Source organism: Plecotus auritus, assembly GCF_963455305.1.
Source record: "Plecotus auritus genome assembly, chromosome: 8".
Taxonomy (NCBI): Eukaryota; Metazoa; Chordata; class Mammalia; order Chiroptera; family Vespertilionidae; genus Plecotus; species Plecotus auritus.
In genome coordinates, this window is record NC_137782.1 from 93,430,991 (window position 1) to 93,452,095 (window position 21,105).

Consider the following 21,105-nt stretch of genomic DNA (forward strand, 5'->3'; position numbering starts at 1 on the left):
TGGCTCCCCTGTTCCCTGGCCCCTGGTGGGACATTTTTAGAGAAATTAAATATAAAGGTGGTTTTTTCCCTCTAAATTATAAAATTAACACTGCTGGGGGGAAGTTTTCAAAGTAAAGGGACTGTATTAAATCATCTCCATATGCGTATAAGAAGCGGCAGGGAGGAAACAGAGTAGGCAGGAGCAGTAGTGGGCTACAGGAGTTCAGCTTCTCTCTCAGCACAGCTCTCTATGGTTTACAGCTGAGCAATAAAAACTGGAAAATGATGTTTGGCATGTGTTCCATATTACAGTTGTGTGGACACAGTCCAAATGCAAGCATGGTGGGTGTTTTCTTCATCCTGGCCTTATTATACGGGTCCCCTGGTATCTCTGATGGGCCTGAGCTGGGTGGGGTCCAGAGGCTGTTCTTGCTGCCTCCAGTCTCTTAACTATGGTAACTCACTCCATCCTCTAAAAAGGGAACTCAGAATGTGCTGCTCCAGGCATAGAAGCCTCTGTGGCTCCCCATTGCCCTAGAATTAAATGCTAGGTCCTTGCCAGGGCCTCCATGGCTGGAGTGAGCTGGCCCTGCCACCTCTCTGAAGAGCCACTCTTGTCTGAGACACAGGCTGGTGCCCTCTGCTTGCAGTGCCTTCCTGCAGACATGCAGGCCGTGTGCCCATCTCTGCTGCCTCCATGCCGCCTCCCCTCATTCTGCACCCTGCTCGCCTGCCTCCTTCAAAGCACTTATTAGGGTTTGTACTTCTCGGTGCATTTTCCTATTTCCCATCCTGGACCATGAGCTGGGAGGGGGCAGAAGCGTGTCATACTCATCCTTATCCTTGATGGTACTCAGCCATGGTGCCAGTGCCGGCACATAGCAGGGGTACTTTAATACTTGCTGAACATATGAATTCTAAAGAGTTTTAATGAAAAGATCTTCCAAGCCCAAAAGCCGTTGGAGGCAGCGAGGGGTGCGTCTTCACGAGAGAATGCACGTGGAGGAAGAGATGGGTGCCCTGGTCACAGGCGTGGGATCCAGCGAGGAGCTGACCTGGGAAAGGCCCGCAGGACTCCAGGCCCAGGGAAAAAGGAGGCCACCTAGACTGATGAGGGGGACAAGCAGCTGGGTGACCTCCCTCTCCACCCGGAGCCTTCTGGGATCATTAGAGTCACCCGTGGGAGTGTGGGATGGGATGCCTCCCGCCGGGCTCCTCTTGGGCAGCCTGGCCCTCCTCCAAGGGCCGAGGAATTCAATTTTGACCATATCTGTCCCTGAGCCGAGTGGCCGCCCTGTGGGGCTCTGGTATAAGTGTTGGTTTATTTACTCAGTGTCCCAGCAAAGCATGCTTCCCTGGTTGTTGGTACACAAGTTTGGAAACATGGCCCCGGGGCAGGGGACAGTCCAAGGGGGCTGGGCCAGGCAGGAGTTTTCTGGAGGCTCTTAGGCACATTCCTGGGGACTCCTATACAGTGCTTCCCCTCCAGAAAGTACAACAAAGTAAATTTTCTGTGAAGCCAGCGATTTTCAGCTGCATGACCCAACTGCATCCATGTAGCCATTTTCCAGGACAGATCAGTCAAGAGTCTTTCCTTTGCCAAGGAGAGAAAACCAGGAAACCAAGTCAGAGCGCTGTCATCCCTGCAACTTGTGACATGTTAAATGACAGGGCAAAAGGGACTTTGCAGATGCATGAAGGTTAGAACCTCAGCATAGGGAGAGACTAGCCTGGATTCAGTATAGGCACCATTAAAAGCAGAGAACTTCCCTCAGCTGGAGGCAGAGAGGCAGCAGAAGGGGGAGGTGGAGAGATTCAAAGAGTGAGAAGTACCTGGCCCGCTGCTGCTGAAGGGGCCCTGTGAGAAGAAGGAATGTGGGTAGCCGCTAGGAGCAAAGACCTGCGCCCTGATGTCCATCATCAGGGAATGGAGACCGCAGTCCTAAAGCCACAAGGAACTGCATTTAGCAAGCAATCTGAATGAGGCTGGAAGCAGATTCTTCCCCAGGGCCTCCTCACAGCCCTACAGATACCTGGATTTCCACCACCTCAAGCTGAGGACCCATTGGGGTCACACTGTGTCTGGAGTCAGTCAGCAAATGGCCACAGAAGCCCCACTGCAAGGAAGCAGGCTGGAGGATCCCCTGCCCCCCTCACCCTTCCTAGGCTTTGCTCTCTCAGAATAAAAGCTCAGGGCCCGCCCTGGATGAGGACCATGTGCCCTGGCAGCAAGCCACTGCCAGCCATTTGCATTACAAATGAGGCTGGGTCAGGCTGTTGGACTTGGCTGGCTAGCCTGCTGCTGCCCTGGGTGACTTAAGGACACAAGCCAGTATTCAGCTGTTGCAAAAGCTGCCCCTCCCGCAGCTGCCTAAACTGCACTCCTGGGGGTCGATGCCTGGTAGGTCCCCAGCCTGCTTGGGATCCTCCTAACCCTGCCAGCCCTTCCCCAGACTGGAAGAACAATAGTCACGTGGCTAATAAACTCAACTCGCGTCAAGGAGGGCTTTCTGAATGTGGAGGGAAGGGGGCTCAGCACTGACATTCTCTCATTCAGCTCTCACTGTGCAGAAGGGGAAACAGAGGCCCAGAGAGGGTGAGGAATATGCTCAAGGCGACTCAGCTAACACCCTGCAGAGCTGGGACTTGAACCCATGTCTTTCTGCTCTAAAAACTCTGCTGTGAACATGGGTCATCTCCTCGGGGTCATCTGTGCTTGTCCACCATGCGGTGGGCACCACGAGCTGCGTGTCAGCTGTGTAAGTGACCATCTGAGTGCGAGCCTTCTCCCCTGCAGGTCAGGGTGAGTGGGTGGTAGGCTGCTTCTCTGTCTAAACTCTGAGCCAGGAAGTCGGGGCATTGCCCATGCCTATCTATGGTTCAGGCATGCAGCAGGCGCTCATTAAGTGTTTCTGGAGTAAATAATTGAATAAATCAATGCATACACTTTTTTTTTTTTTTTTTTTTGAGCCTGGGTGGGCTTTTCCACTGCAGGATCCTTCCGAGGTGGAGGCGGAGGCAGACGCGGGCAGGTCCAGCTCAGGGTCCCCAGTGCTGAGCCTGAGGCCTGGCCCCAGTGGGGGTGCTGGAAATGTCTCGGAGGGTCAGCCATGACTTACCACAAGCCCTGTCCTGAGCTGTCTGGGGCTTCTGCCTGAGAGCCTGCAAGCCCAGTGCGGGGAGGCATTTGGGCTCCTCCTAAGCGAGTCTGGCCCATAGAGAGACCTCTGTCCAGCTTCCCATCGCTCCCTGGCTCAGCTTCGGGGAATTCCTTCCCGCCCAGGGCCTTTTCTCCTACTGCCCTCTTGCCTGGACATCTCTCAGCAGCTCTCTAGGCGGGCTGCTTTCCTTGCGGGAGATTTGGCATCCTCATCCCCTCCTGAGAGGGGTCTCATGCTGCCTCATCTAGCCGGAGCCCTCAGCTATTCTTTCTAGGATATGTTTTTATTGATTTAAGAGAGAGATGGAGAGAGAGAGAGAGAGAGAGAGAGAGAGAGAGAGAGAGAGAGAGAGATCAGTTGCCTCCCGTATGTGTCGCCATTGGGGATCGAACCCACAATGTAGGAGTGTTCCCTGACCAGGAATTGAACCCACAACCTTTTGGTGTATGGGAGGATGCTCCAACCAACTGAGCCTCCTGACCACGGAGCCCTCAGATATTGTCCCTGCCCGTCTGTCTCTGAGTGCTCAGGCTGCCTGACCAGTGCTTTTTGTTTTTTTCTTGGGAATTGCTTGTGCCCCCCTTTAGGGTAAAAGAGGGACAAAGACGCACACACAGAGATGGAGCAAAATAAAATGAGAAGGGAGAAAATAGAAGGCAAGTTGGAGGAAGAGAGAGGGAGAGACTGACAGATGTAGGAATAGAATGCTGGGAGAGAAACAGGGGCTTAGAGGCAGAGATAAAAAGAGAAACTGAAAGAAAAACAGAAATAGAGTCACAGATAGAGAGAGATGGGGACTGGAGACAGAGGGGATAAGAGGGTGAATCGGGGGGCAGGGGAGGCGGCGGGGGGAAGGGATGGAACAGGAGCCAGCCTGGGCTTCCTCTGGGTGATGGAAATGTCTGGAGCTAGAGCTGGTGCCAGTTGCACTCCAAGCCAGGGAACGGTACACTTTTAAAGTTTGCATTTTAAAACGTGAGAGGACATCAGATAAACCCAAATTGATGTACAATCTACAAAATACCTGACTGATACTCACCACATACCGCAAGACCAAGAAAGACCAGGAGAGAGTGGGGACCTCCCCCGGCTGCAGGAGACTAAGGGGACAAGGACCCAATGCCATGAAAAGGACAGGGGAGGAAATCCTAGGGCAATCCATAGTTCACCGTTAAGGGCATTGCACTAAGGTTCTTAGTTTGCTGGCGGTACTCTGCTGTAAGTTATTGACAGTAGGGGAAGCTGGGGAGGGGCATGGAAACTCAGACTATCTTTGCATATTTCTGTAGATCTAAAATTATTTAAAAGTAAAAAGTTAAAACAAGCAAGGGAGACAAAGTGACGAGAGAACAGCCCTGCCTGGTGTCGTCCCTCCGTTACTGACAGAGGCCCTGCTGCCCTGCCCGGCAGCAGGGCAAGGGCTCCTGCTGAGGCCCTTCCTGCCCACGCTGGCCCAGACCTGGGCGCCTGCCAGCAGGGGCTGCGGAAAATTCAGGGCGACACCTCTTCTTCATCTAAGGGCTCAGTAGTGGTTGGGAGGGGAGCTGCCCGAATGCACCTGCCAATGCACCCCGGCTCCTGCAAGGCTCCACCCACCCTTCTGCAGGAGGGAAAAATACCCGAGATCCTGCTTTCCTGGGAAGATGGCAAAACGGCAGCCCCAGGCCAGAGTTGGGGTCGCTGCGAGCGGGTCCGGCACACAGGAGGTGCAGGCCCTTCGCCGGGCTCTGGGCACCTGTTTTTTTCTTTCCTGGAACCCAGCCCCATGCCAGGCACAGAGCAGGCGCTCAGCTAACACTGTATTCCAAGGCCCCCGACTCACAGGAGCTTCGTGGAGAACAGCTCGTTTCTCAGGCTTTCAAGCTTTTAAAAACACTGGAGCCTACCTTTTTTTTTTTTTCTTATATATTTTTATTGATTTCAGAGAGGAAGGGAGAGGGAGAGAGAGATAGAAACATCAGTGATTAGAGAGAATCATTGATCGGCTGCCTCCTGCATGCTCTACACTGGGGATCGAGCCTGCAACCCGGGCATGTGCCCCTGACCGGAATCGAACCCGGGACCCCTCAGTCCACAGGTCGACACTCTATTCACTGAACCAAGTCAGCTAGGGCCTGGAGCCTACTTTTAAAAATATACAGAAAACTTCAGAGAATCGATGAATCCCCTACTACCAGTACCTGGAATTGAACATTACCCAGAATGAAATACGAACATTTGTCACTAACTTTTTTTCTCCTTTAAGAAATAAAAGGTCACAGAAATTCTGCTGTAATTTCCACCAGAACCAACTCAGTGAGGGAGGGAGTGGGAGCTACAGCCCTGCCCTGATGTTCCCTACCTTGTGTCCGGCTTAGACAGCTTTATGTGGATAGTCCCCTCTGTGAGGGGTGCTCTGATGGTGTGTTTTCCATTTGGCAGCCCCCCACCAACCCCAGGCATCCACCCACGCCAGGTTTAATGCTCAGCTGTCTGTGTGTTGAAATTCTTGATAACTCTTGAACAGGGGACCCACGTTTTCATTTTGACGGCCCTGCACCCCATCACGCAGCCATCTGACAACACAGAACACCTCCGGAGCCCTTGCCCTGTGCCTTGCCCTGTGCCAGGCTGTCCTGGGTCTCAGCGAATCCTCCCAAAGACTCTGTGAGACCCACCGTCCTCATCAATCCATTCTGCAGGTGGGAAAACTGAGGCTCGGAGAGCTCCTGACTCGCCTGAAACAGACAAGCGACATCCACTTTGAACCTGGACCAAGCCCCCTTTCTTTTCAAACCAAGGCACAGAGACTGGCTCAAGCAGACGAGACCCTTGTGACGCACAGCCAGGCTCCGGGCCATCCCCACAGCCAGGAGCCAGCGTCCCCTGTCCTTCCAGGGCCACCTCCCCTGGCAGCTGAATTCATTTCACCACATTTCCTCTCCCCGTGGGGACTGTCTCAACGTGGAGTGAACAAACCGTGGGTGTTAATCAGAGCTGGGGTGCCACTTCCTCTCACCGGAGGATCTGGGCCTCTCACACCCTGCCTTCTATAATTAGACCTGGCCTCGCCCTACCATCTGGGTCTGGCTGCTTCCGGCTCTGGGAGGGGTTTCCACCCTTTCCCAAAGGCCCTGAGGAGCCTACGGGCCGAAGGTGTGGGGGTGCACAGGGCCTGAGGCCCACAGAAGGACCTCCTCAGCTTCCCTGGCGGGCCCGCCCCTCTGCAGCTACGTGGGTGGACAAGATCCATTTCTCAGGACCCGAGAGAAGCCCACCGGCTCCTTTGTTCATTCGTGGAACACGGGTGTCCTGAGTGTCTTCCGTGCGCTGGCCCTGGTCTGTCCTCTGGGGGACAAGGGCGAACAGGACAGGCAAGACCCCTGTACCATGGAGCTGAGAAGGAAATAAACACGTCAGTAAGCAAAAACAGAAAACAGGATATTTAAGAAAAGGCAAGGAGGAGCCTAAATCGGGGAGATGGATGGGAGAGGGGTGGTGGAGTGGGGGCGGAGCGTGGTCAGAGATGCCCCGCTGCCGGCTGCTGAGGGTGTGAAAGGCTGGCAATGAGACAATGGGGGGCAGAGGGGTGCTGGTGCCTCACTGACCAGCTTGCTGCTCCAGAAATGTGGTCATTTCCACTGGCTCCTCTCTTCTTCCTCCCCCAGCCCTGGGTCCTGCCATCCTGGTCCCCGGAAAGGGTTTCCTCAGCTGGGGAAGCTCTGAAGACACTCAGGTGAGTGGAGGCAGGCGGGGAGGGTGGGGCGGAGGCTTTCATTGCCTTTCCAGGCTGCATCCTCTCCCATCTCCCTTCTTGCTCACAAGACGCTTCCAACATGGATCTGCCTGCCAAGTCCCCCGTGGCAGATGCCACTGGAGAAACATCCAAAGGAGGTACCAAACCACGGATCCCTGCGGAAATATACAGTTAACTGTTACATGGACGAATGCCCAGCTTTGTAGGCAAAAAGAAATGAAGCAGAAGCCCTATGACTTGCCGATTAAACGAGACACAATTCCGAAGGGGAAAAGCCCAGTGCTGGTAGGGATGTGGGGATGTGGGGAAACGGCAGATCCGACACAGACTGGAGGTCAAATGTCTGAATGAAGCGGGAGCTGTGAAGCCGCACGCCCCTTGGGCCCCACAGGTTGTCTTTTGGCGAGATGTTTTTGTCGGTGTCTCCAGGGACAGAAACATCCATAGTGGCGCTATTTGAAAGTGGGAGGCGGTTAAAACAGAACAGAACAAAACAAACAAACAAACACCCAGATACCTGTGAAGAGCTCACACGACCTGAGATGCCGAACAGGCAGGGGCTCCTTAGTTCTCACAACCACTCTGCCAGTGTGAGTCTTACGGGCCCCACCTCACAGATGAAGACCAGGAGGTTGCAGAATCCACCCGTCCTCAGCTGGGAAGCAGAGCTGAGGCTCGACCCCAGGCTGCCCCATCTGACACGTAGGGGCTCCCACCCATGCGATTGCTCTGTACCATGAAGGCAGAGGTGACATTCAGCTGTGTGTGTGGGGGGGGGGGGGGGAAGGCGGTATTCTGTCACCAGGATGTGACCCAAAGATTAAAAAAAAAAAAAAGGGTTTCTTTCTGCTTCTTCCGGGTGGTAATGCGAGCCTGCTGCCCGCAGGCATGCCCTGGCCTGTGGTTCTAGAGTGCGGGAGAGCCCCATCTCTGGGACCTGCCGTTGGTCTCGAGGCGAGCAGGCCCAAGTTGCAGAGCCAACATCCTTCACACTGCCTTGACAGGAGTCAGCAGTTGAACCAATGCCCAAACTCGTGTTTCCCTGTGGGCAGCAGTGCGTGGCCTTGTGGTTGGAGGCACTGGAAGGATAGAGGACAGCTCCAGGGACCTGCAGCTTCAAGGCAGTTGTGACATTTTAGAGATGCCCATGGCATGGGGCAGAGCTTGGCGATCCTCTGGGAAGGGGCTAGGAGGGGACACATCTCAGTGGCAGTCTGAGGCTGGTGTGAGTGCTGCTGTGCTACCAGCTCTCAGGGAACAGTGGCTCCTGTTCTTGGGGTCCCCGCTCTCCATCTCTAAGAGCATAGAGCCTGGCATCTGGCACACTCTTGGCTATTGCCAACTACACTGAGTGGCCAGATTATTATGATCTCTGAATGCATAATAATCTGGCCACTCGAGATATATATATATATATATATATATATATATATATATATATATATATATGTATTCTGTCACCAGGATGTGACCCGAAGATTAAAAAAAAAGGGGGGGGGGTTTCTTTCTGCTTCTTCCGGGTGGTAATGCGAGCCTGCTGCCCGGCAGGCATGCCCTGGCCTGTGGTTCTAGAGTGCGGGAGAGCCCCATCTCTGGGACCTGCCGTTGGTCCGATTATAATATGTAATATAATATATATAATCTATATATATATTAGAGGCCTGGTGCATGAATTCGTGCATGGGTGGGGTCCGGCCAGCCTTGCCATGGGGAGGGGACATGGGTGGTTGGCCAGTCTGCCTGCTGGTCGAACTCCTGGTCAAGGGGACAATTTGCCTATTAGCCTTTTATTATATAGGATATACACTGAGTGGCCAGATTATTATGTGTTCAGAGGTCATAATAATCTGGCCACTCAGTGTATTGTTCTCTCCCATTTTATGGATTAACAACTGAGGCCCAGAGATGCTCCAGGTCACAGAGCCTCTGGACTCAAAGGCAGGCTGTGTGATTCTGAGTCTCCACTGGGAGGCCTAGCCCTCCCTGCTGGGCCAGTTCCCGGGCCAGCTCCCGGGCTTTGCTTTCCTGGTGGGCGGCCCTGGCCCTCCCTTTGTTCTGCTGTAGCTGGCCATGCGGGGGCAGGTGGCGTCGCCCTCCTGCAGAGGGAGGCTGAGGCAGTACACACAGGTTGTTATTTACTTTCCTCTCCATGGTTCCTTACAGGCCTGGGTGCAGGTGGGCGTGGGGCCAGGCATGCAGGCGGGGAGGATTTGGCAAGGAATGGCACCTGGCTATCCACTCCCCTCTCTCTAAGCTCATGGTGGTGCCTGGAGCCCCTGGCTGGGCCACCTGCAGCACAAGTGACCAACTGTCTTCGTTTGTCTGGGACTGAGGGGTTTCCTGGGAAACAGTACTTTCAATGCTAAAGCCAGGAATGTCCTGGGCACACCAGGGCAAGTTGATCAGCCACCCTGCAGGAGAGTGTGGGTGGGCAGTGGGTGGGATAGCAGGTGAAAGGGGACAGGTCAGTCCCCTAAGGGCACTGAGCTGTTCCCTTTTAGCCCTGCTGCCTGTGGGGTCTATACCTGGCCTGGCTGTGACATCAGGCAGCACTGAGTGAAGAATCCCTGTCCTGTCCCATAGTAACAAGTCAAGAAAGTCATTTAAACTCTCTGAGCCTCAGCTTCCTCATCTGTAAAATGGGGATAAGATTCCTCTCCCCTCACGGGTATACACATCTGATACAGAAGAGCATGCAGGATTATATTATTAGATTTCTTCTCAAAACCCAGCATTCCACCACCTGTAGAAAAAAACACAACCCCTCCCCTGTGGACCCTATGGTCTGCCCCTGTGATCTCTGACTGCATTGTCTGCTCCCCTCTGCTCACTTTGCTCCAGCCATACTGGCCTCCCGGCTGGCCTAGATCCAACCAAGCCTCTCTCTGCCTCAGGGCCTTGGCACGTTCTGTATCCTCTGCCTGTAGCACCTTTCCTGGAACAGCCTCCTTCTCATCTTTGGGCCTTAGTTTAAAAGTCGTCTACACAGAGAGGCCTTCCCTGTCTACCTAATTTGAAGGCATATTTGTCTTCTTGGGGACAGGTCATTTCTTAGCTGGCTCACTGTGGCTGTCCCAGGGCCTAGGATGAAGTCAGGCTCAGAGCAGAGCTCAAACATGCTGGGCAGTGGATGAATGAATAAATGCTGGTCTGCAGAGGGCCCACTGGAGAAAGAGCCCAGAGTCCTAAATCCCTTTTCTTCTCCCAGCCCCAGTTTCCGCATCTGTCAGCAGGGATGAGAGGAGCAAAGACGTATGAGTCCTTTCACCATGACTGTACAGAGTAAGACCCAGGGACTGGCATCTCTGCTGACGGAGACCCCACTGCACCCCTCACCCCACACCCCTGTGTCCTCAGGACCCCATGTACGGTGGGTACCACTGTACACACTACTTTCGGATCAGGAAACTGGGGCCCAGAAAGGGCCGTGCTGCCCGGTTGCCCAGCACAGCAGCTCCGAGCTTGCTGCTGTCTCCTGAGCAAGGTTGCCCAGTGCTAGGGCCAGGAGGGACCCGGCTGCCAGAGCTCCGGGCTGGGCAGGCAGCTGATGTGTCACATGCCCTCCGCCCCCAGGGGCGGGCGTGCTCCCCTGCAGACTCCAGCACATTGTCAAGGCTGTCAAACAATGTCCCTGCCAGGGTTTTACAAGAATCCAAGAATCACTGCCCGATGCCAAACACCCTCTTAAAACAATACCTCTAGCAGAGCGCTGCCGCCTCTCCTCGGCCATATATAGGCAAAACCGGGGAATCCCTTGCCCGGCCCTGGGCTGGGCTCCAGGGGGCTGCCACGCCTGGGCCTGACCCCTCATCTCCCGCCTTCAAATCCAACATGGTCTGCCAAGGGGTCAGGGGTCGGGTAAGGAGGCCAGGTGGGCAGAGAGGGCTGCCAGGCTGTGGGGCTCAGCCTATGTGGGGCCCCTTGGCGTCCCATCAGCTTGCTGCCAATTCAGGCTCTTACCAAATAAGGCCCGGGCCGCTGGGCTTGCACTGGCTCAGACACCTTCCGTGGGTCGCACCGGAGCAAAGTGTCCCCGAGGCTCTGTGGTCCGCCCACCCCAAGAAGCCCCACTGTACACACTACTTTCAGATCAGGAAACTGGGACCCAGAAGGGCCGTGCTGGTGAGCATCCCCAGGGAAGAGGAGCCTCCATTTGGAACCTTTGGAAAGTTCCCTGGGGAACATTCAGCAAGCACCACTTAGAACCTGAGATGAGGCTAGGTGGAGAGCGGTTCCCGGATCTGCAGCCGCCCCTCCCGCAGGGCACACACCCATATCTGCTCCCATGTCCTCAGGGCGTCCCACTGCTCAGCATCATCGGTGGGTCACCAGTCACACCAGTCAGTCCCTTCCCAGGGCCTGGTCTGAGGGGTCAAAGGGAAGACTTGGCCAAGGGGCTAGGCAGCCAGGAGCTCCGGAGAAAACTGAGGTCCTCTGGACAGTGACTGCAGGGCAGGAGGGGTGAGAGCACCGGCTAAAGTGGGAGGACACCTGCCCCCCCCCCCACACACCCGCTCCAAACCAGCTAGAGCAGCACCTGGGAGAAGCACCCTGCAGGCAGGTAACCGATGGGGATGATGTGGGGCTGGAGGCGTGTGGTATCTCAGGAGCTGCTATGGGACATGGGGCTCCCAAGTCTGCCTGCCAGGGTTCCACCAAGCACTTTGCTTCTTGGAGCCTCAGCTTTCCATCTTTGAATTGTGTGTAATACAAGCCCTACCTCTAGGACTTCAATGGGATAAAACTTGTGGAGGGTTCTGTAGGGAGCTGTCTGAGGATTAAGTGGGATCCTGGGTAATGGAGGGCATCTCTCCTTTCCTGAAAAACTGGGGGAGGCAGGGGCTCTCCCTCTGTCCCCAACCCCCTCCCTTGCTTTTCAATGCCCTCCCTGCTTTCTCATTAGCCTTGGGGTGCCAGGGTGGCGTTTGTGTCTGGGGATGGCTAGCTATTGCACATGTGAACACACATGGGCATGTGAGAATGCATGAGCCTCCGTGAGCACAGCTGTGCAAGTATGAGCATATGCAGGAGTGTGGGCGCCTGGGTCCCCAGTGTGGGCCAGAGGGTGCTGGGGGCAAATTGTGGGTTCTGTTGCCCGGTTCCAAAGCCCTTTCACCCTTTCTGGGAAGTCAGGGGGCTGGAGCCCTCCGGCTGGGCCCCGAGCCCCTCTCCCAGGATTGGCTACAGAATTAGGGGCCCAGTGCAAAATGAAACAGGGCACCCCTTGTTCAAAATGTATCCACTTTTAAAATGGCAACAGCAGAGCCTTAAACCACCTGTGAGGACCTGCTGATCGTGAAGTCTGTGTGGCCGCCCAGCCCTGTCTCTGCTCCCTGGCAGCTCGGGTGTATAGCCTGGGCCGGCTCACTGGACACCCAGCCCAGCAGTTGTGGTAGGGTCAGTGGGAAGGGTCTGTAAAGTCTATGAAGTCCCCCTTCCCCCCAAACTTGGAGGCAGCCATAAGTCACACGTCGGGACACGCAGGCCCTTTAAAAAGTGCTTTCCCAGCTGCTCCATTTAAATCCAGGGTGAGGTTTTCTCCCGTGGACCAGAGGGCACCGAGTTTGTGTAGCTCTTGTTTTCAGCCAGGTTGGCCGGATGCTGTGGGCGAGGCTCTGCGTGGGTGGCCACGATGGCTCTGCTGGCTGGACTAGTGGCCTGGGCAGAGCTAGTGAGCCCTGGAGGTTTGGGCGGGTAGAGCGGGATATCATGATATCTCCTGCATAAGAAGAGGAGGCTGGCCTGGCCAGCATGGCTCAGTGATTGAGTGTCAACCTATGAACCAGGAGGTCACAGTTCGATTCCTCGTCAGGGCACATGCCTGGGGTGCAGGCTCGATCCCCAGTGAGGGGGTGTACAGGAGACAGCCGATCAATGCTTCTCTCTCATCATTGATGTTTCTATCTCTCTCTCCCATCCTCTCTGAAATCAAGGTTAAAATATATATATATATATATATATATATATACACACACACACACACACACACACACACACACACACACACACACTAGAGGCCCGGTGCATGAAATTTGTGCACGGTGGGGGGGGGTGTCCCTCAGCCCAGCCTGCACCCTCTCCAATCTGGGGACCCCTTGAGGGATGTCCGACTGCCCATTTAGGCCTGATCCCACCAGGACTGCTGGCTCCCAACCACTCGCCTGCCTCTGCCTGATTGCCCCTAACCACTCCCCTGCCAGCCTGATCGATGCCTAACTGCTCCCCGGCTGGCATGATTGCCCCTAACTGCCCTCCCCTGCCATCCTGGTCACCTCTAACTGCCCTCCCCTGCCAGTCTGGTTGCCCCTAACTGTCCTCCCCTGCAGGCCTGGTCACCCGAACTGCCCTCCCCTGCAGGCCTGGGTCCCGCCCCCCCATCTATCTTCCCTTGCAGGCCTGGTCCCCGCTTGCACTGACCTCCCCTGCAGGCCTGGTCCCCCCAACTGCCCTCACCTGCTGGCCTGGTCTCCCCCAACTGCCCTCCTCTGCCGTCCCAGTCACCCTTAACTGCCCTCCCTGCTGGCCTGATCACCCACAAATGCCTCCCTTGCAGGCCTGGACAAACCAAATGACCCTCCCCTGAAGGCTTGGTCCCCTCAAAACTGCCCTCCCCTGCAGGCCTGGATCCCCCCCAACTGTCTTCCCCTGTAGGCCTGGCCCCCACCACAACTGCCCTCCCCTGCAGCCCTGGCCTCCCCAGCCAACTTCCCTCCCCTGCTGGCCTGGTCCCCCCAAACTGTCCTCCACTGCAGGTCTGGACCCCCCAATTACCCTCCCCAGCTGGCCTGTTCTCCCCCAACTACCCTCCCCTGCTGGCCTGGTCTCCCCTAACTACCCTCACCTGCTGGCCCAGTCACCCCTAACTGCCCTCCCTGCTGGCCTCATTGCCCACAACTGCCCTCCCCTGAATGACTGGTCCCCCCCAAATCCCTCCCCTGCAGGCCTGGTCCCCCACAACTGCCCTCCCTTGCAGGCCTGGTCCCCACAAACTGCCCTCATCTGCTGGCCCGGTCACCCCTAACTGCCCTCCCTACAGGCCTGGTCCCCCCCCCCAGCTGCCATCCCCTGCAGGCCTGGTCCCCCACAACTGCCCTCCCTTGCAGGCCTGGTCCCCACAAACTGCCCTCATCTGCTGGCCCGGTCACCCCTAACTGCCCTCCCTACAGGCCTGGTCCCCCCCCCCCAGCTGCCATCCCCTGCAGGGCAGGTCCCCCCAACTGCTCTCCCCTACAGGCCTGGTCCCCCCCCCCAACTGCCCTCCCCTGCAGGCCTGGGTCCCCAGCAACTGCCCTCTCCTGCTGACCTGATCTCCCCAAACTGCCCTCCTCTGCCAGCCTGGTCACCCTCAACTGCCCTCCTCTGCTGGCCTGGTTCCCCCAACAACTGCCCTCCCTGCAGGCCTGGTCTGCCCCCAAGTGTCCTCACCTGCAGGCCTAGACCCCCCAACTGCCCTTCCCTGCTGGCCTGTTCTCCCCCAACTGCCCTCCCCTGCTGTCCTGGTCTCCCCCAACTGCCCTCATCTGCTGGTCCAGTCACCCTTAACTGCCCTCCCTGCTGGCCTCATCGCCCACAACTGCCCTCCCCTGCAAGCCTGGTCCCCCCCAACTGCCCTCCCCTGCAGGCCTGGGTCCCCCCAACTGTCCTTCACTGCAGGCCTAGTCCCCCCCTCAACGGCCCTCCCCTGCTGGCCTGGTCTCCCCTAACTGCCCTCCCTGTTGGCCTCATTGCCCACAACTGCCCTCCCCTGCATGACTGGTCCCCCCCCCAACTGCCCTCCCCTGCAGGCCTGGTCCCCCCCAATTGCCCTCCCCTGCAGGCCTGGTCCCCCCCAATTGCCCTCCCCTGCAGGCCAGGTCCCCCCAACTGCTCTCCCATGCAGGCCTGGTCCCCCCCAACTGTCCTCCCTTGCATGCCTGGGTCCCTCCTAATTATCCTCCACTATAGGCCTAGTCCCCCTCCCCCGAACTATCCCTCATTGCAGGCCTTGTCTCCCGCATCTGCCCTCCCCTGCAGGCCTGGTCCCCCCCCAACTGCCCTCCCTTACAGGCCTGGGTCCCTCCCAATTGTCCTCCACTGTAGGCCTAGTCCCCCCCTCAACTACCGCCCACTGCAGGCCTGGTCCCCCCCAACTGCCCTCCCTTGTAGGCCTGGTCCCCCCCAACTGCCCTCCCCTGCAGGCTTGGGTCCCCTGCAACTGCCCTCCATTGCTGGCCTGGTCTCCCCAGACTGCCCTCCTCTGCTGGCCTGGTCTCCCCCAACTGCCCTCCTCTGCTGGCCTGGTCACCCCTAACTGCCCACAACTGCCCTCCCTTGCAGGCCATCTTGTGGTAGCCATATAGTGTCTTGGAGTGATGGTCAATTTGCATATATTTTATTAGATATTAGGTAGGATATTTAAAAAAAAGAGAAGGCTGTCCCTGGGGGCTCCCTGACTGCTGCCACCTTTGTCACTGGCCATAGAGGCACACTCTGCTGGAAAAGTGCTTGCCCTCCTCTCCGGAAAGTTGTCTGTGATCCAGTCAGTCCCCCACCCCTCAGGCACTTGAATGTTTCTACTGGAATCTTGGGGACTCCAACTTTGGGGACTCCACTCAGGTGTGGTCTGGGCCTGGCTTGTTCACAGGGTCTCCCAGAGCCTGGCACAGCATTGGCACAGCGGGACGGATGTACAGCTTCCTGTGCCGGTGGGGAAAAGCCAGGCACGTCCCAGCCACCATGATCAGAACAGAAGCTGGTGTTTGTCACAATCCTTGCGGGAAAACTGAGGCTCTAAGGAGCTGGTGCCATTCTTATCCTTCAACATTTCATTCTAAGGGAAAGCCTGGAGACTCCGTCACTCTATGTTACAATGTGGGAGAGGGTCTTTTCTCCAAGGGCCTGGGGGTCTGCTGACAGGGATGCCCCTCACCTTTCTTGCATAAACCACATGCCCAATGCATTTTCTGCCTTTTGCTGTGTCTCCTTCTTTAAAGTGGGGAGAGAAGAAATATGTTCCCAGAGGCAACCAATCAGAGAGCTTCTGAGTGGACTTCAGTGCTCTAAAGTAAACTTGAACTTTCAATTAATTAATCAAAGGACTGCCTGCCAGGGCCGGTGGCAGATAAAAATCAATGTGCTCTGGCCCTGGCCAGTGTGCTCAGTGGTTAGCGCGCCGGGATGTGCACCAATGGATTGTGGGTTTGACAGTTTGATTCCTGGTCAAGGGCACATACCTGGGTTGCAGGTTTGCTCCCTGCCCCCAGTCGGGGTGGGTGCAGAAGGCAACCAGTCGACGTGTCTCTCACATCATTGTTTCTCTCTCTCCCCGCTTTCCCTCCCTCCCTTCCACTTTCTCTGAAAAGCAATGGAAAAAATGTCCTCATGTGAGGATTTAAAAAAAAGAAATCAATATGCCCTGGTCGGTGTGGCTCAGTTGGTTGAGTGTCGTCCTGTGCACCGAAAGGTCACTGGTTCAATACCTGGTCAGGGCACATACCCAGGATGTGGGTTCAATTCCCAGTTGAGATGTGTACAGGAGGCAACTGACCTGTGTTTCTCTCTCTCTCTCTCTCTCTCTCTCTCTCTCTCTCTCTCTCTCTCTCTCTCTCTCTCTCTCTCTCTCTCTCTCTGTCTGTCTCTCTCGGCACTGGGATACAGCGTGGACCAAGCAGCCCCTGTGTGTTGTGAGAGTTGATGGGGACGCATGCCTGGCACAGGCCCCCTGTACAGGCCAGCAGGTGAAATTCAGCAAAACAGGCCAGAGCTGAGAAAACCTCTTCTGTCCTCAGGCTGTGGGGGGCTAGGCAGGGGCCTGAAGGGAACAGAGAGAGGATGGGGGGCCAGAAAGAGGGAGAAGGATGAGGGAGAGGAAGGAAGGAGGGGTCGTCACCATCGTCACCCTTCTCTGAAGAAATGACAGTTGTCAGGCACTCGCTAGTTAGCCAGTCACGCTGCTCAGCTTTCCACTTGTCCTGTCTTGTGGACTTTGAGGACCACCCAGCGAGGCAGGAGCCCCATTTGACAGATGAGAAAACTGAGGCTCACCAGGTGAAGCCACTTGCTTAAGATCACACTGCTCGTGAGAGTGGAACCTGAGTAGATCCCTTCACAGCCCAATCTTTTAATTATAGAGGGGACAAGAGAGGAGAGACAGGAGAGGGGGACAGGAGAAAGAGACTTGACCAGGGAAGGAGAAAAGCCCCCTTGGGAGACTTTCTGGACCCATCTCATTCTCCTCTCCATCCCTGCCTCTCTATGATCTTCTGCTCCCGGGACTCAGGCTCAGCCCAGCTCTCAGGCAAGCCTTTGGGCCTGGCCCAGGAGTCTCCTGAGAGTGTGACAGCTGTTATTCCTCCCTGAAGATGGTAACCCCACCTTGGGGCTGGATTCTTTCCCCAGCCAGGGACCTGGCAGCCCACGGAGGCTATTTTTAAACCATACAGCTGGTTTTGATCGTGGCTGCTGCTATGCGCGTGTGGAAACTCTGGGTTCGTTCTGCCAACACTCAGAATGAACGTTGCAAATGAGCAGGGATGGTGCTGATCAAAGTGGAAGCTCAGGAAGAATGAGGCTGCAGCCAGTGCTTGGTTCACACCTGGGCCCTGGGAAGAGAAGAGGGTAACAGAGCCAGAGCCAGGCAGGAGCTCCTAGGTCAGAGTCCACAGGGTTTAGGCATGTTCCTCGAAGATGTAGATGAAGTCTGGGAGGGAGGAGTAGAAATTTTAGCTGCTCAGAGCTCTGTTATATTCATTTTCCTTCTGGGAGATGGCAGAATATATAGGGGTTGAGAGCATGGATTATGCAGCCAAACAAACCTGCTTTTCAGTCCTGAATAGGTCTTTAACAATTGCATGATTGTGGGTGTATCAGTTAGCTACTGCTGTGTAACAAATCAGCCCAAATTTAGTTGCTTAAAACAACATGACTCAGTGAGTCAACAATATAACCTGAACCATCAGTTGGATAGTTCTGGCATAAGCTGGGGTCTCCCATACATTTATGATCAGCTGCTGGGTCAACTAGAGGCTCTGTTTCTGGGGAGTGACTGCTATCTAGGATGATGGGAGCAACTGGGTAAGGTGTCTCTCACTGTCTGGCAGGCTTGGTCTCCTGATGGAGATAGGAGTCTAAGAGAGAGAAAGAGAGAGAGAGAGAGAGAGAGAGAGAGAGAGAGAGAGAGAGAGAGAGAAGCACACAAGGCTATTTGAGGCCTCAGCTGAGATTTGATGCAACACCACTCCAGCAAGTCTATTGGCCAAAGCAAGTCACAAGACCAACCCACATTCAAGTGGTGGGGCAATATACATGGCCTTTTGATGGCTGCAGCTGCAAAGCCACCTTGCAAAGAGTTTTGAATACAGGGAGGGATGGGGAGTTGGGCCTTCTTTTTTTTTTGAATCAGTAAACCATTCTGGGTACTTAGGTAGCTCCCCGAGCCTCCGTTTCCTCATTTGTAACCTGTGAAGAATATGGGTGCTGTGGCAACTAAATAGGTGATGTACGGGAAGTCACTAGCAAAGTGCCTGTAGGGAGTAAGTGCTCAAGACGGGAGCTGTCACCATCCCTCGAGGGGAGGGATTACTTCCTGCCCCTCCCCCACCATCTCTGGGAACCCTCTCTGGAGAAACACCCACCGGCTCAAATGAAAACCTGCAGCTGCAGGAAACCCAGCAGAGCCAGGAGCCTTTGGTAAACATTTCTTGCCTGCCTGCCTCGGGTGTGAGAACCAAAGGCTCAGCAGGACTGAGCCTACAAGGCATGAAGACTCATGGACTACTGTCCACCTGTCCTCCAGGCTGTGCAAGTGTCTTCACTTTTCATTTAACGACACCAAGCACCTACTATGTGCCAGTGATCTCTTCAAGGCCAGCTGTTTATGTAAAGAAGTCCTGGGGAAGTGATGTACAGCGTGGGGGTCAGAGTTCATGATATTGTGCTGCATATTTGTAAAGTGCTAAGAGACTGGACCTTCAAATTCCCACCATAAGAAGAAAAGAATCTTCTGTAATGACGCATGGTGACAGTGTCTACTAGACTTACTGTGCTGATCGTTGCCAAGTGTGTACAGACAGCAAGTCATTATGTTGTGCACCTGAAACCAATATGTCAATTATACCTCAATTTTAAATTAAATAAATAAGTAAAGATTTTTCTCAATGTAAGCTGAAATGTAAAATAAAATAAGGGGTGGAAATGTAAAATTAAAGAAAAATCTTTGCCCTGGCCAGTGTTCTCAGTGGTTAGAGCATAGGCTGGTGCACCGAAGGGTATTGGGTTCGATTCCCAGTCAAGGGCACAATTGGTCAAGCATATGCAGGAGGCAACCAATTGATGCGTCTCTCTCAGATCGATGTTTCTCTCTCTCTCTCTCTTTCTCTCTCTCTCCCTTTTCCCCTCCCTCCCTCCCTTTCACTTTCTCTAAAATCAATGGAAAAATATCCTAGGGTGAGGATTAACAAAACAAAAAAAGCTTTCACTCATTCCCTTCAGAGTGGGTCATTCTAATTTGCTTAGACATTTTCCCTCACTTTATAATTTCTCAGAAATTTCTTTATTCTGTTTCCTGCCTAAGTGACTCCACAGCTTTCCAACCTTCCATTCTATGCATATAAAATTGTCACATATACCAACTGTGCCTAATGTTTAAATTAAGAAAAAGAAGTCTTTAAAAAGTCAGCTATTAAGGAACATTAATTCCCCTATCAACAGAACCAAACAGGTTCTGAGGGTATTTCCCGACACTTGCACTTACCTAGCTTGTCATTACACTTTCATTTGCAAGATTCTTTGTTTTCCGTCTGTTTCCTTCCCAACACCACCAGCTCTACAACTGAGGTTGGAGGGACTGAGTATAAATTGAACAAACAGCAGGACATCTGAGTCATTATTTATTGACTAAAGGGGTTGGATGCTCCGTTTCCCTCCTACCCCTGACACCGCCCCCCAGCCCGTCCCTGTCAGGGCTGCGGTGTCCACCTGCACAGGTTGTGGACTGCGCAGCTCCGGGCTCCCTGGCATAGCCGGCTCTGTGACCCTTGTAGTTGGGTGGGGTCCAGCCTTTAGGCACATGGGCCGTGGTTTTGCTCCTGAATCTGGAGCCTGTTTTCTCAACCTTGGGTGACCTTGGAGTCACCCAAAGGACTTATGAAATCCTGATGCCTGGCCATGCCCCAGACCAATTGCCCGGAATCTCTTTCCTGTCCTATGGAAAAGGACATCTGCATTTTAGGGCTCCCTAGGTGGCTCCAAGTTTGGGCTTCTGTCTGGCAGGGTCAGAGAGAGTTACATAACCCCAAGGGAGGGAGCCTACTGGGCCAAGTTTTTGTAACTAAGGTCCTACAGCTGCTGGTGACACATGTCCCACGCCCCCCCCCCCAGGCCCCATTTCTTCACTCTGTGCAGCTGCAGCCTGGCTCTCAGGTTTCCTGCGGTCGATAAGCCAGTCACATCGGACAGCTGCCCTCATGACCTTAGGGCTGTTTTATGACCAGCCAACATCTGGCCATCAGTGGACTGGAGCTGCTCTTGTCCCTCCATCAAGGGTGACTAACTGGCTGCAGAGAGGCAGGGAGGGCTGGGGGAGGGGAAGCGAGTTCCTTGCTTGGGAATCACTTGAGGGTTGCGGGTCCCACGTTGTACTTGGCTGCATCAATTTGCTGGCAAATGACTGGGCATTTTTCCCTCTGAGGGCGGTGAGTGCAGCTTCTGAGGGCTGGGCAGCTACTTATGGGGCAGGTGACGAAATGCCCTGGGTGCCCGGCCTGGCAGCTGAGTGAGAGCTGTCTGGGGCAATGTGCTGGCAACACTACTTCCAGGACACTTCCCCTCTGCCCTGCACTTCGGAACCCAGCTCAAGGGAGGAAGGTGGGAGGAGGTGGCGTGGAGGAGCCAGGGGGGAAGCCAGCGAGAGACAGGCCCCGGCTTGCACATTTCACCATTCGTGGAAATGCTCATGCCCCCCTCGCTGTCCCTGTGTGAGGTGGTGGCCCCTTGGCCATGCCTTGCCCTGGAAGGGGGTGCCCTGCTGGGACAGGAGCCCAGAGACAGGCCTGGCAGACAACTGTTTCTCCAGGGTCAGCCACAGCCGGTCAGCCCGAGGCGAATCCCCAGCATCCCGCCCCCCTCCCCTCCTCTTGGGTCTAATCTCTTTGTCTTTCCCAAAGGGTTTTTGTCTTCACCTCTTGGTTGGGGGCCGGGCACTCATCTCTTTCTGTTTCCTCCTCCGTGAAGCTGGCAGTGGGGGTGGGGA

The 21,105-nt window shown here is 55.0% G+C and overlaps 1 protein-coding gene across 1 annotated transcript in view; it reads left to right on the forward strand.

Moving 5' to 3' along the window:
• The window catches only part of RBM38 (RNA binding motif protein 38), a 33,556-nt gene extending 16,945 nt beyond the window's left edge, over positions 1-16,611 (forward strand). Inside the window, exon 4 of the mRNA XM_080683747.1 lies at positions 16,515-16,611. Coding sequence (XP_080539873.1) covers positions 16,515-16,551 — 37 coding nt within the window. The 3' untranslated portion in view covers positions 16,552-16,611. The remainder of the gene's footprint in view (positions 1-16,514) is intronic.
• Positions 16,612-21,105: the final 4,494 nt, after the last annotated feature.